A 13,687-nucleotide genomic window follows, 5' to 3' on the forward strand; every position below is an offset into this window, starting at 1 on the left:
TGATGGAAATAATCACCCAGAAGAGCAGCCTGGGGAAACACAGCTGATGGCAGTGGAGCAAAGATACCTGGCCAGTGGGAAGTTGTGCTATTTTTGGGGAGAAAGTGGATTTTCACTGCAGTGGGTTTACTGGGGCTTAAATATTTCGTGCAGACGTACTGTGCCGCAGTGTTCCCTGAGATGAGCTTGGACACACAGAGCTCTCTGGTCAAGGGGAGATAAAGGGAAAATGTGAGCTGGTTTTGGTGTGCTGGACACAAATCCCTGTGTGAACATCCTGGGAGGGACTCGTGGAAGGGGAGAGCAGCAGGCTGGAGCAAGGTTCTGGCACAATTGATTTGTGCTCATGTTAAGCCTTGCCAGGATTTCCACAAGGGAATGTGGTGGCTGGTTATTGCATCCCCAGGGAAGTGGTCCACAAGGCTGGGAGCCCGACCCAGGGGACCTGGTGCTGCGCTGTGGGCACCCTGGGGACCAGACCTCAGGTGGCACTGTCAGGGCTGAGGGACATCCCCTGCCACTGCACCTTGGTTGTGCGTGGGGTTGTTGTTTCTGAGGACCTGCAAGGGGACATCCCATGGGGTGCAAGGACCTTCTCCTTCCACCGACTGAGACCCCAGCCCGTGGTCCACTGGCATGGATACCTCCATCCGACAGCAGGCACCACAGAGCCTTGTAGATCTGATCCCAGCCTGACATCCAAAGCTATCCCAGACTCTCATCCAGACCTGTCTCCAGATGCTCCCTGCAAAGGCACCTCACCAGGTTTGTTCCGATGTCCTGGAGTGCCTCTAGGTGCACTGTAGGGATGCGCTGCAGCTGCCTCCCGCCCCTCCAGGTGCTTTCCACTGGTGCTTGAAAGGACCTTTCAATAAGTCCCAATCAAAGAGGTGGCGTGGTGAGGAGTGAGCTGCTCTGATGGGAAAGCACATCCCGCCAGCCCCTGTTCCTTCCTTGTTTTCCCATTTCTCTGCCTTCTGCCCCAGGGAGGTGACCTGCCAGTGGGCTCGAAGCCAACAGCCCTTAAACTGGAAAGAAAAGGCTGTTAAAGATGGGATCGCTTCTGGCTTGGGATGTCCTGGAGTCCCAGATTGCCAAAGCCCGGGAGAAGGTAGCAGGGAACTCTCATCACAGGTTTTCCCTCTTTTCCCCCAGCTGAGCGATCTTTGCTCTGTCCCAGAGCTGCTGTGTTTGGGCTCAGTATCCCCGAATATCTCCCAGTTCAGAAATACAGCCCCAGAGACTGGGAAACAGAGGCACCAAAAGCATGGGCCATGGGGCAGGAGCAGACCCGTATCCCACCGGCTGCGACGGATGGGACCTGTGGACACCACAGGGCGCTGGGACCTGGGATTTTAGGAAAGCTCCCAAAGCCGCAAGCCATGAGACGCTGTCACCGGGACCAGTAGCAGGGCTTGGAAAAACCTCCATTGCCCTGCTCTCAGCTCACTTCCCTGCAGGGAAGGTTGTCCTGCAGGCTCAGAAATATCATTGTGGGGGCACAAGCTGTCCTTGCCCCATAGCCTTTTGCAGTGGGGGGTTTATCCTGGGGATACACTGCAGGGAAAACCAGCCCAGGGATGCTCTTCTGCCGGCCAAACCTCCGGGGAGGGTTTGTTTAGCCCCAGCAGCTATAGCAACGAGTCCTGCTGCCTGCTGCAGCTCTGCTCACCCCATCGCCTGTGTACCTGCCCGAGCCATGGAGGGGGGGGCAGCGGGGGACCCCCATGGGGCCTGGGGGGACACCCCAGCAGGGACCTACATCATCCCGCACAGGGTAAGCTCTGGAGAGGAGCTCTGTCTCTGGATTTATGGGATAGTCAGGGGTTGCCAAGGTGGGGTGGGGAAAATGGGCTGAGGTGGGAGGAGAGAGGGGCTAGGGTCAGGGTTTTGGGTGGGCACTGGGGTCTGGGGCAGCAAAGCTGCTCTTTGAAAATTCCTCCCTGCTTCCTGCGGACCGTGGGGCCCTGGAAAAAACACTGCTGCACGGGGACGTGTCCCCAGGGGTGGGGACTTGCCAGGCGTGCAATTTGTCCAGGCTTGCAGGGCTGCACCCCAGGAAAGAAGGTGGTCAGTGCAAGCCACCCCTCCGAGGCTCTCAGCCCTGCTCCCCCTGGAGCCAGCGTTACTCTCCTCCCTGCCCCCAGCTCCTCTCCCCCTCTCCTTCCCGGCTGCCGCACTGACAGGGCACTAAATTAAACCAAGAGTGGGAGATCCTTGGGGTTTTCCTTCCTCTCCTGCCTTTCAGCTCCAACCTGGGCGATCTCCCCATGGGGCCGTGCCGGTGCCCCAGCAGCCAGTGATGATCCTCCAGCAGCTTCCCGGGACTGTGGCTGCCCTGCCCCATCCCGCCGGACCCCCAGACGTCCGGGGAGGTGCGTGACGGTAGAAGTTGTAGAGGTTGGCATTAAAACCAGCTTGATTTGTCCTTTTCATTTTTGTAGCCTTTTCAGGATGAGGGGCACTCGGGGGGGCTGCTCCCACCCTCCGCAGCCTTGCAGGGCTGGTCACACTGTGCTTCAATGGCTGCTTTGCCCCACAGGATGCATTTTTGGTGGTTTTACCAACCTTGAAGTCTGAGCTGGCTTTGGCCGTACCAGGATGCTCCCAGAGAATGGTTTTGGGCTGTTATTTGAAATCCACCTCTGTTCTCCAAAACCTCATTTCACATGGGCATAGGGAGCATCACCAGGGAAAGCCAGGGTGATATGGGCTCCTTGGCCATGCTAGGTGGGACTGGAGTGGGACACGTGCCAGCCCCAGAGCCCGTGGGACACACAGGCAGCAGCAAAGACCGACTGTCTATAGGGGCTTCACCCAACCATGTGCAAGCCAGGATCCAGCAATCTGTGCTGGGGGAGCAGACAGCAGAGACGGGGGGGGGCTCGTGGTTCCTGGGACAAGCCATGGGTGAAGCTATGCAGCCCTGTGGGGATGGGGGAAGGTTTAACTCTCTAAAAATACACAGAGGAAAGGGCACGCTGAAAATTGGTGTGGAAAGAAAACCAAGACCCCAGCCCGGCCCCTTGCAGCCCTGCGGTGGGGGCTGGCTGCCTTTCCAGCAGGACGGGTGGGATCCATTAAGAGCTGCCAGCCCTTCGCATGCTTTCTCCTCCCGGTTCAATGCCTGGCTGCTGGCCCGCTCCCTCCTTGCAGCTCTGGCCACCTCCCGGGATGTGCTGCAATGCTCGTCTCCGGAGGGCTGGCTGCCTAGTGGGTGCCCTGGGATCCCATCTCTGCGGCCGTGAAAGCATCTTGGGATGTGGCATATGGGACACAGGGATGCCCAAACCCCATTTTTCCAGGGCTCCGGCTAACGGGGTCTCACAGGTCTTGTGCACAAAGCCAGCAGGATCTCGGAGGCAGCCCCTCCAGCAGGGTTACAGGCATTTTGCAGGGGAACTTCCCGCCTGCAGCAAATGGGGATGTATTAATGGAGATGCAGAGCCAGACACCGTGCTTCCCCTGCAGCCAGATTGCTCTCAGCAGCCGCACCGTGGCTTGGACATCCAGCCAAGGGGACTGGGACACTAACCATGGCCACTCCGGGTCCCAGCTCCTTGTGCGGTGCCAGGCAGGGGCTGGGGAGACACCGAGCATCCCCAGCCTGTTCCTCGCTTGGACTCAGCTCCGTAGGTGTTTGGTCCTGGGAATGGAGATGGGGTCAGCCTCCCTGGTCCAGCCCCAGCTCTTGCCTCCTTAGGCAGGGGGGTTCTGAGCTCCCCTGTGCGTGACATGGTGCAAAGCAGAGCAGACCCTGGTGTGCCCCGCGTGCGGTGCCACCCCGAGGACACCGGCTCTGCCGCCTGGTGCCAAGGCAGAGGCTTGCCAAGCCGCTGAGCGCTGCCAGGACCACAGCAATTCTCCTCCGAATGGGCGGAAAGTCTGATGCCTCCAGCACCACTAATCACCTTTTGTGAGCAGCCTTCAGCAAGCCAGACCAGATGTTTAATCACATTTGCAAATAAGAAAAGGCTGAAATATGGCTATTTTAAAGCTTTATCCAAGCAAAATAATTTTTAAATGCCACATGGGCCTTCCAAATTGGGGTGGGGGTAGTCTGGCTTAGCTCCCACCGCTTGGGCACAGGGACAAGCCTTGGTGCTGCCCCATCCCAGGCACTCATCCCATGGCTGCATTTCTTGTGCCCTTGCTCTGATCTCTCTCTGATGCAGAGCCCCTTACTCTCCGGCAGATTTAATCGAGTTGATGATGATTCAAAACTCCCAAATGCACCAGGTGGTGATGAACAGCCTGGCTGTATCAGCACTGACGTCCTTTGGGTTCGGACCATCCCCAGCTGCTGCCCAGGTAAGGGTCAGGGATGCTGGGTGGGCAAAGGCACCATAGGACCAAAGGACCAAAAGGATAAAAATTAATGGGCAAAGGGACCTTGCCAGAGCTGCTCAGAAGAGCGGGATGCCTGTGTCCTGCTTCAGCACAGAGTGGGACCTCTCTGGGCGCAGAAGCTGGGTGGTCTCAGTCCGTCTCACTCCAGGCTCTGCAGCCGCTTGGGGTTTTGGGGCTCTTTGTGCTGGTTTTGAACCCCAGGTCTGCCAGCACAGATCACATCCAGGCTGCTCAGAGGCGATTTAGCCCAGCTGGGAAGAGCCAGAACCCTCCCTGCGTGCTGCGGCGTGGGCAGGGTGCAGCGCTGGGCTGTGGCAGCCGAGCAGCGAGGCTGACCACTATTCATTAGGCAGGATGGCTCTGCAAGGGCTTTCATTTAAAAGTCCATCTCGAATCAACATCATATTAAACATTTCATCTCCGTGGGGGGAAACAAATGCTGCTTTCTTGGCAGGGGTGAGAGCTGGGCTGCGGGCAGCTGCCTTCCTCGCTGCCAGCTGGCATCTCTAGGCACGCACCCTCGCAAGCTGCCCGCCCAGTGCCCACCAGTTCACCATGCTGGCCAAGGCTGGACCCTGCCTGTCACATCTCAGCGGCTGGATCAAACGGACTCTTCCCAGCAGCGTTTTTAGAGGTCCCATCTGTGGGGGTCCCCCCCCCCCGCCTCCCCAAGTCCCCAGCAGCCAGGTTCCCACGCTGGCCGACCGCGGGGCTTTGTGTGGGATCGAGCCCACCCAGCCGGACCCTGGGAGATTTGCGCCGTGCCGGCGGCATCACAGCCAAGCATGGCTCTATGGGAACCCTCTCGTTGGTGCTTAGGGGAGCAGTGCCCCAGGGAGATGGCTGCCGAAAGGGGCCTGGCACAGCCCTGCCTTTTGTTCTTCCCCATAGGCAACAGCAGTGCCTTTGCAGACTGGAGAAGAAGAGGAGGCTGTGGTTTTCCACCATCACTACGTCCCCTACCCTGGTCCTGCTCCTATGCTGGCGTGGCCAGTCCCGGTGCAGGATCGGGGACCGGCCGCCGTGCGGTACCTGGGCACAGGCTTGTTAGTCGAGGATGGGGAGGTGTGAGTAACGAGGGTGCTGCTTTGTCACCTAGTGTGGGGCTGTGTGTCCCTTGGTGTAACAGGACTTCCAGCCCAAGCTGGGACACAAAGAACAACACCAGGCCAGCACTTACCCCTGTCCTTGCTCCTCTCCAGCAGTGCGGTGCCCCCCCCTCCACCCCCCAGCGCCACAGGGACCGTGGGAGGCGATGTCCCACCAGCATCAGGTAAGGACACGTTCTCCTCATATCCCTCAATGGGGGACATCTCGCCCGCAAACATGCATCAACCTCCCCACGTGTCTGGCAGTTCCCAGTTAAGGGCTGAGCTCCCCCCAGTCCCTCCATCCATCGGATCCCAGGGACGGCCCTTGCACATCCTCCAGCTCCCCTTTTCTTTCCGCAGAGTACTATGACGTGGTGGAGGGGAGGCTGTGAGCTCCATGCTTCTCAAGATGGTTTCTCCTGCACGTCTCACCCCTCGACCCCAGAAGATCCTGCAGCTGCTGAGCATGGGTGCTCCATGATACCCATAGTTTTGGGGTGGCATGCGGGGAGGAAGCAAATGTGCCCAGCAAAATGCACTTTGGGCACGTTGGCTTCCTCCCCGCACGCCACCCTAATGCAGGGGGTGTCACGAAGCCTGTCACCAAACCCCAGGTGACAGCGTGACCCCAAACAGGGACAGGCTGTATCTCCGTGCTCTGCAGAGGGCTTATCCCCAGGCGTGACATCCCAGTCCTGGCTGGACAATGTGTCTCTGCCAGGCCATGAGGACTCTGCAGCACGAGCTGTGCTGTGTCCCCATGGGTGGATGGGGTGTGGGGGGGTAATGCCAGCCCAGGTGGTCCTGGTCTTCATTAGTCCCTTCAGATCTCAATGCAGCACATTGCCTGTAATTAATTTCCTTTGTTAAGAAAGCACCCTGCTGTCACTAATTAAGCATCTGTAATTACCCAGACTGCTGGCTTAGTGCCTGAATGCAGGGCTCCCTCCAAGCTGGGGGGTGGGAGGGGTGGGAGCCTTTTGCACCGGAGGGTGTGTGCGCACGCACAGTATATCAGTGCCTGATGCGGGTGCTGGGACAATTTAGGGAGTTGCTGGTGGTTGGTGCTGGGAAGCAGGGTGGGATGCTTCTGGCTGCAGCCTGGGGAGGGCTGGGTCTGGCCTGCAGCTCATTCCTGGTGGGGATGTGCTCAGGGCAGCAGCTTGATAAAGGGGATGGAGCATGAGATTCCCTAGGACTCGGTGTCCCCTTTGCTCACCAGGACAAAAGGGGCAGATGCTGGAAGCTGTCCTTTGCCTCTGCTACTTTCCCAACCTTGCTTGGGGGTGACAGCCCTGCTCTGACCCCGCTGGGGTTACAGGCCAGTTATCAGAAGGGTTTGCCTTAAGAGCAGAGCTCCTAGCAGGAGACTTCAGGGCTGGTGAAGAGCTCAGAGCATGCGGAAAGATGGTGCCCAGGCAGCTGTACCTTAAATCCCCTCCTTCTGTCCCCATCAGGCATGAGGACTGCCCTTTCTCTCTTCTGGGGTCCCTATAGAAATGAGGGCTCATCCTCCCTGAGCCCAGGACTGGGCTGTGCTCTGGCACAGGCAGATCTGCCCCTGCAGCAAAGCTCAGCCTGGCTCCTGCTGAAGCTGGAGAGGAAGCTCCTCAATGTGGAGCGAAAGAGCCATGTTGGGTTGTGGCAGGAGGGCGCATCTCCAGCTGCGAGCACCTCGAGAGGCTGTGAAACTGGCTGGGCAGAGCAGAAGTGAAGGAGACCATCCAAAAGCTGAGCTGAGTTTATTGGGAAACCAGGCTGGTGCTTGAAGGTTTCCATATCTGTATAGACAGAAAGGGGAGAGAAAAATAGGAGTCACCTGGGGATGGGGTGGACAGGAAGGGTGGGCTCAAGATATGGCCCAATCTTAGCTTGAATATGAGAATGATGAGTGGAATGGGAGGATGAAGCAATGGAGACTGCAACACCCATGGTGGAAGCAACCCTTGGGGCCCTCTCTGGGTCACGCTGGTTGAACTGGGGCACCCTTCAGCTGGCAGCATAGAGAACATCGCACAGCCGGGGGGCAAAGGCATCTGCTTGTACCCACATCAGCAGGGATGGGAGAAGGTGTGGGTGGAAGGAGCAGCCATGGGCATGGAGGGAGTGGGAGAGATGCAGAGTGGTTTTGCTGAAGGTAGGCTGTGTCAGATGAGAGGACAATTGCTGGGTTTGGCCCAGGGGGTGCAGTGCCTCTCCCCAGCATGGTGTGACGGGACTGCTTGCCCCAGAGCCCTGGTGGTGGTGTTATGGGAAGGCACGAGCGGAGCTCTCTGCTTCCAGGCTCCTACCCAAGGGTCACAGATGAACTGATGGGTCTGGACAGCAGCACTTGGGACACGTGCTCGGGACATGGAACAGCCAGGCTGGGAGATGCTGCTGGTGGCTGCGTCCAGAGTTATCTTTGCAGTGACAAGCACTTGCTTTTTAAAGGCAAGACTAGAGTTTCCACAAGGCACCTCAGAGCTGGCCTGGAACCTGCGTCCCCAAGTGTGAAAGCAACAGAGCATAGAGAGAGGCTAATTACAGCCCTGTGCATGCTAATTGCACCTATGTAAACACCTAACGCAATGCAGCCTCTGGCTGCCAACTGGGGCAAGGGCTGGCATCTCCTTCAGCCCAGGGTGGGAGCGGGGGATGGCAGGGCTCAGACCCCTGTGATGTTGCTTGGACCTTGGTGACAGATGCTGGGCCTTGGGAGAGAAAGGGCAGAGAGGCTCCTGCAGCCCAAATTGGGGGGACCAGAGAGATGGGGAGCACTGGCACCGTGTGCCTGCTGCAGACCCAGGCAGGGAGCTGCAGGGAGATATTTTCCAATAATCTGATACTCTGCAGGGTGAGGTTTGGGGATTGGCCACAATGCCAACAGGGATCTGCAACAAGCCTTGCTGGGGTAATGGGCACGGACAGGAACCAGCTCCTGCTGTCCCTACCAGCTGAGATCCCCCTTTCCCAGGGCTGGGGTCCCTGTGGCCAGGAGAGGTGCCCAGAGCATGAACACTTTTGTGGGCAGCAGGTCACATCAAGTCAGAGGCACTGCAATGCCTTTTAACAGCCCAGGAGGGCACTTATCAGCTGTGACACCTTGGGTAACCCAGGGTCCCCGGTGTTGACTCACCACCACTCTCCACCCTTGGTGGGGTAGCCTGCCTCCCATCTGAGCCAGTCCATCGTCAAGCCTCTGTACAGGGTGATACACACAGCACCTTCCCCGGGACCAGCCCCAAACACCCACGCGCTGCTCTGCTGATACACCTGATTCACCTGCCACGCTCCTCAGCATCCCCTGCTCCACTCGCCCTGCTCCTGGGGACGCAGACTGAGCTCCCCAGCATCCTCCTGCCGGGGCAGCACGATGGAGGTGGTCCTGCTCCATGGGCTGCTGCTCCTCCTCCCCTTGGCAGCCCTGCTGCTTTACTGGTACAATGCCACCTTCCACTACTTCTGCAGGGTGGCCTTCTTCAACGGCTGGATTGTGGCCATGTCCACCCTCCTGTCCCCCTTTGTGGCTCTTCGGGGGCGCTCCGTGGAGAACATGAAGTGAGTACGACCTGGGGATGTGCTTCTGATGTGGAGATGAGCTGGGCCTTGGCTGCAGTGGAGGAGCTCGTGTAGTCTTGTGGATGCATGCTCTCTCCTGCTCTGGGCATACCCACAGCTGTGTTACAGCCGGTGGTTAAGCCCTGGGGCCACAGAGAGGGCTGTGGTCATGTCCATGTGGCAATGAAGGGTGCATCTGCATCTTGTGGTGTGGTGAAGAGGTGCTGGCCATGCCCAGGGAAGGTTACACCATGATGGAGGTGGCCAGCTGGGTCGGGACTAGTGGTCTCTGGGGGATGACGTAGGGTAAAAGGGATCATTCTTGGCCATTGCAATGTTGGGGTCATCATTTGGGTGGGTGGTTGGAGGGTTTTGGCAAAGGTTGGAGGTACGCTCATTAGCAGGGTGCAGATGCAGACCCATCGCCGTCTCCCTGGCAGTGCAGCCGGGTCTTGCTCAGTGGGAGCTCTGGGCACTGTGCTTTGGCAGAGGGATTTTGGGACGTCTCGGTGCCATCAGCTGTCGGGCATGGTGCAGTCGTGTCCCGGCGAGTCGTGTGCTGGTGCTGTCAGCTGTGCTCAAGGGTGGTAGCAGCTGAGATAACATCGCTGTGCAACACGAGAGGAAGGTCTGGTTGCTTTCAAGGGTGTTGCAACCTCGTTACTGGATTCCTGGGCATGATAGCGTACCAGAAGGGATATAATTATGTCAGAGTGAAAAATATCTGAGCTTGTGGTATTTGCTGAGCTCGAGCCATCACGTATTTGTGCTGATGGATTTAGAGCCCTCAGCAGGAGTGTGGTCAGAGGTTTGATGTTATCAGTACGCTGTGCAGTCTCTCTCCCTTGTCCTTTCCGTGCAGAAATGCTGTGCACACACGTGTGCATCCAGAGGTGCTCCAAGCCCTGGTGCAAATGCTTCCGGCTTAGTGGAAATACCCAGCGTGACGCAGCAGTGACTCACGCTGCCTTATCTTATCCCACCGACACCTCACAGCCATCCTCTGCCGGAGCAACACGCCCAGCTCCGTCTTCTCAGCGTCCAAATCCCAAAGCCTCCGTCTTGGAGCACGTTCCTGTCATTAATCCTGGCTTTGGGGCACTGCCACAAGTGTTTTGCTTCTCTGCAGACTCAGGGATTTCTAAGCCTGCGTCTCCCAAAGGATGGATGGTCTTCTGGTACTACAGACCTTCTAAGCATCATGTGTCCTTTTCCGTCTGTGCCTGCCTCTACTCTCTCCTCCCAAACTTCTCATCCCTACCTGGTGCTGAGCTCTTGCTGACAGCCCTGTCCCCTGTGGGCTCCCTGGGGCTAATCACTGCTGAATGCGCGGACCCTGGCACAGGTGCTCTTCATGCTGTGGGTTGGAGAGTGCCCCATTTCAACACCAAAAGCAGACCAGCTTTTTATCTCCACCATGGGTGCTGCAATCCCCGTTGCTCCATCCTCCCTCCATTCCTCTCATTATTCTCACACTGAGTGTCACCCTTCATCAGCACTGCCATCCTGATGTTACCCTTCCTGTCCAACCCTCCCTGGATGGTGACACCCCTCTTCCTTGTTCCCTCTTCCATCTGCACAGATGGAACCTCCATCTCTTCCTGGCACTGCAGGTCCAGTGAAGCTATTCTTTGGATTTTCCTCTAACGAATGAAGATGCGTTGGTTTTCCCTTCCCTGCTCCCTTCTCTCTCCACCTGCAGCATGAAGCTTGGTGCCTGCAGTGCTGCCCTTTGGCGGCTCTGCAGGGACAGTCCCCGGAGACATCAACATCTCTGTAGACCTGTCTGTCTCAAACTGTTCCTCTGCACGGCCATCTTCACTGCTCATCCATCTACAGCTCAGCACCTCTGGCTGCAAGCCTGGTGTCTGGGTTTCCAGCCTGCACACACAGATCCAGCTGTGAACATGGGGGAGCCTTGGGGTGAGGCTCGCCTGGCCGGAGGCAGTTGTCCTCACTGGGATGTGATGATTTGCACCTTGGCTGCAGGCAGACATCCCATCCCTTCTCTTCTTGCTTTCCCATCATCCCTGGACATCAAAAAGCCTGTTGGTTTTTTTTTTATTATTTTTTATTTTTTTTATTCCCACCAGCTTGTGCTGACTGCTCTTCTTCATTAGCAGCTCCAATGCAGACTTTCTACTACTGAGACAGCAGCTGGTCTCACCTTGGGGATGGTTACAAGCTCTGAGCTATACAGGCTACAAATGTGCTTAGAAAAGCAAAGCTTTGCTGAGACTGAACCACCTTGGGACACGCTATTTGCTCATGTAGACCAGATCTAGCCTGGCCCATCTTGCACCTTGCTCCTTGAGTGATTGTGAAGGGCTGGAAAAAAATCGAGCAGCCTCCCTGTGTGTTGATCTGCTTCCCACATGTGTTCCTCCGCCCTAGGCTCCTGCGTGCTGCAATCCTGCCCCTCAAACACTTCTATGGCATCAAGATGCGGGTGGAGGGCTCTGAGCATCTGAACATCAAAGACCCTTGTGTGATAGTTTGCAACCACCAAGCTTCCCTTGACCTCATGGGTATGTGCAAGGGAGAGGAGGGGCTCATCGCTGCACGGGCAGCCTTTGGGGTGCTGCAGGGGTGGACCAGGCTCACCCTGGAGGGTCTCAGCGAGGCCAGCACCAAGATTTGTACAGGGCAGTGTGGCAGGCATAGACCAGAAGAGCTGGTGGGACAGGAGCTCAGGGCTATGGATGTGCTGCGGAGAGAGGGTTGGGATGATGGAAGATGATGCCAGGTCACTACAGCTGCAGAAGTGATTGGTTCTGGGTGCCATTGGGCAGGGATGGATCCTTTCCTCTCCCATCCATCCTCCAGGCATGGTGGAGGTCATTCCTGATCGCTGTGTGCCCATCGCCAAGAAGGAGCTCATGTACATGGGCACCGTGGGGTGGGCCTGCTGGCTCAGTGGCATCATCTTCATCGACCGCCACAAGAGAGAAGATGCAATCGATGTCATCTCCCAGACGGCCAGGACTATGCGGCGTGAAAATGCGAGTGGGGGCTGGCAGCAGAGGGGAGTCGGGGAGCAAACACCGATGGGACAAGCAGGGTGTGGGGACGACTGACATAGTCGGTCCTGGGGTGCTTTGGTCGGGGTCCGTGCTCATGTCTCTCCTTGTCCCCTGCAGCTCCGAGTGTGGATTTTCCCTGAAGGCACCAGGAACCAGGACAAATCCATGCTGCCCTTCAAGCGCGGGGCTTTCCACTTGGCTGTGCAGGCTCAGGTGAGGCCATCCTCCCCCTCCACCTGCCCTTGATGGAGTGGGGTAGGCATGCACCCTGCGGTAGCAGGATGGGGGGGACACTACGGTCTTTTGGGGTCTGCAGTCCCCAGGGACAGGCACCCTGCTGTGCAGGACACAGGGAGGGGACAGGGACTGGCTGAAGCCTGGGGCACGGCAGGAGCTGGAGTCCCACCTGGGAAGGGGATCTGTATGGAGGACACCCTTGACCCTCCATCTCCTACAGGTTCCCATTTTCCCCATTGTGATCTCCCCATACTGGGACTTCTTCAGCTCCAAGGATAAGAAGTTCACCTCTGGTAAGTGATGGACAAGAAGCCCCGTTGCCAGAAGGCAGGGCTGGTCATGGGGATGAAGCACTACCAGCTTGGAGGTCTCTTAGTGAGACGTTGAGGTTTAGGGAGGCAGCTGGTGGTGGTGGATGCTGGTGGGAAGACCTGGTTCCTGGTGGGTTTGTCTAACAGCATCCCCGACCTTTCCCTTCACTCTCCAGGGACGTGCACCATCAGAATCCTCCCCAAGGTAGACACTGAGGGGCTGAGCCCAAAGGATGTTCCTGAACTGACAGAGACTGTCCGCCGGGCCATGGCTGATGCCTTCGCCGAGATGTCTGCAAATCCCTGTGGGGACCAGCGTGCTGAGCAGCCTCTGCTCTCGTGCAGCACCGGGGCCGGTGCTGGCGGGGGGACAGGCAGCCTGCAGCAGGAGGAGGACACAGCTGGGACCAGCAATTAGACAGAGGGACCAAGCCCCTTGGTGACACAAGGGAGGTGGTGCAGCTGGGCCATGCTGTCCCCTCGTCCCCTGCGGATGTGTCCACCAGACCTGCCACTGCCCCGGCAGCCTGCAAGAGCAGGACAGCGCCCTGGTGCAAGGGGAAGCAGAGCAGTGCAGGACGGGGACCAGGCAGCACCCCAAAAACAGTGCAAGGTGACCCCAGAAACTCCTTGCTATGACTGTGCATCCCCTCCCCAGGGCATTGCATCTCTCCCCCAAGCCTGGCGCTGTGTCTGGCCCCGGGTCGCAAGCCCCGTCTGTCTGGATGGCTCCTGCCTGCACACTGGGCAGGGGGGGAGATGTGCCAGGCAGGGCTGGGGGTTTGCTGCACCATTTTCCCCACCCCAACTCACAGTGGGGTTCACCCATGGCTTGCTGGGTTGCTTCTTCCAGAGGCTCCTGCAAGCTGGCAATGGTGTTCGGACACAGCCAGCTCTGGGGAGGCGTCCAGAGCGCAGCGTGTGGCTTGGGGCAGGGGGCAGGAGGCCCAGGGGATATCACCCTATGGGAAGAGCATCCTTGATGCTGAACTATGAGACAAGGGTGCAAGATTAAACAGTCCATACCCAGTGGTGTGTGTGTGCACGGTGTCCTGTCTGCGCCTCGGGTGCTGAGGGGAGGGTGGGGAGGGCGATCATGGCCACGTGGGGTGCCTGCATCGCTGTGCGTGGAGCA

At 58.0% G+C, this 13,687-nt stretch overlaps 2 protein-coding genes across 3 annotated transcripts; both read left to right on the plus strand.

Moving 5' to 3' along the window:
• The first annotated feature begins 1,665 nt into the window (after positions 1 to 1,665).
• On the plus strand, positions 1,666 to 6,267 carry LOC104633580 (proline-rich protein 29). Of its 2 annotated transcripts, none has more exons than XM_075774987.1 (6): positions 1,666 to 1,777; positions 2,249 to 2,375; positions 4,196 to 4,311; positions 5,242 to 5,417; positions 5,553 to 5,623; positions 5,802 to 6,267. In XM_075774987.1, the coding sequence occupies exons 1-6, from the start codon at positions 1,700 to 1,702 to the stop codon at positions 5,831 to 5,833; spliced, it is 600 nt and encodes a 199-aa protein (XP_075631102.1). In that variant the 5' UTR covers positions 1,666 to 1,699; the 3' UTR covers positions 5,834 to 6,267. The 2 variants fall into 2 exon arrangements, with proteins under 2 accessions (XP_075631102.1, XP_075631103.1); XM_075774988.1 differs by having other exon boundaries at positions 5,556 to 5,623.
• Positions 6,268 to 8,729: 2,462 nt separating this feature from the next.
• On the plus strand, positions 8,730 to 13,499 carry LOC104633579 (1-acyl-sn-glycerol-3-phosphate acyltransferase alpha). Its single transcript, XM_010299824.2, has 6 exons — positions 8,730 to 8,981; positions 11,376 to 11,509; positions 11,808 to 11,983; positions 12,122 to 12,217; positions 12,462 to 12,534; positions 12,729 to 13,499. The coding sequence occupies exons 1-6, from the start codon at positions 8,797 to 8,799 to the stop codon at positions 12,968 to 12,970; spliced, it is 906 nt and encodes a 301-aa protein (XP_010298126.1). The 5' UTR covers positions 8,730 to 8,796; the 3' UTR covers positions 12,971 to 13,499.
• Positions 13,500 to 13,687: the final 188 nt, after the last annotated feature.

Source organism: Balearica regulorum, chromosome 24 (genome assembly GCF_011004875.1).
Source record: "Balearica regulorum gibbericeps isolate bBalReg1 chromosome 24, bBalReg1.pri, whole genome shotgun sequence".
Lineage (NCBI taxonomy): Eukaryota > Metazoa > Chordata > Aves > Gruiformes > Gruidae > Balearica > Balearica regulorum.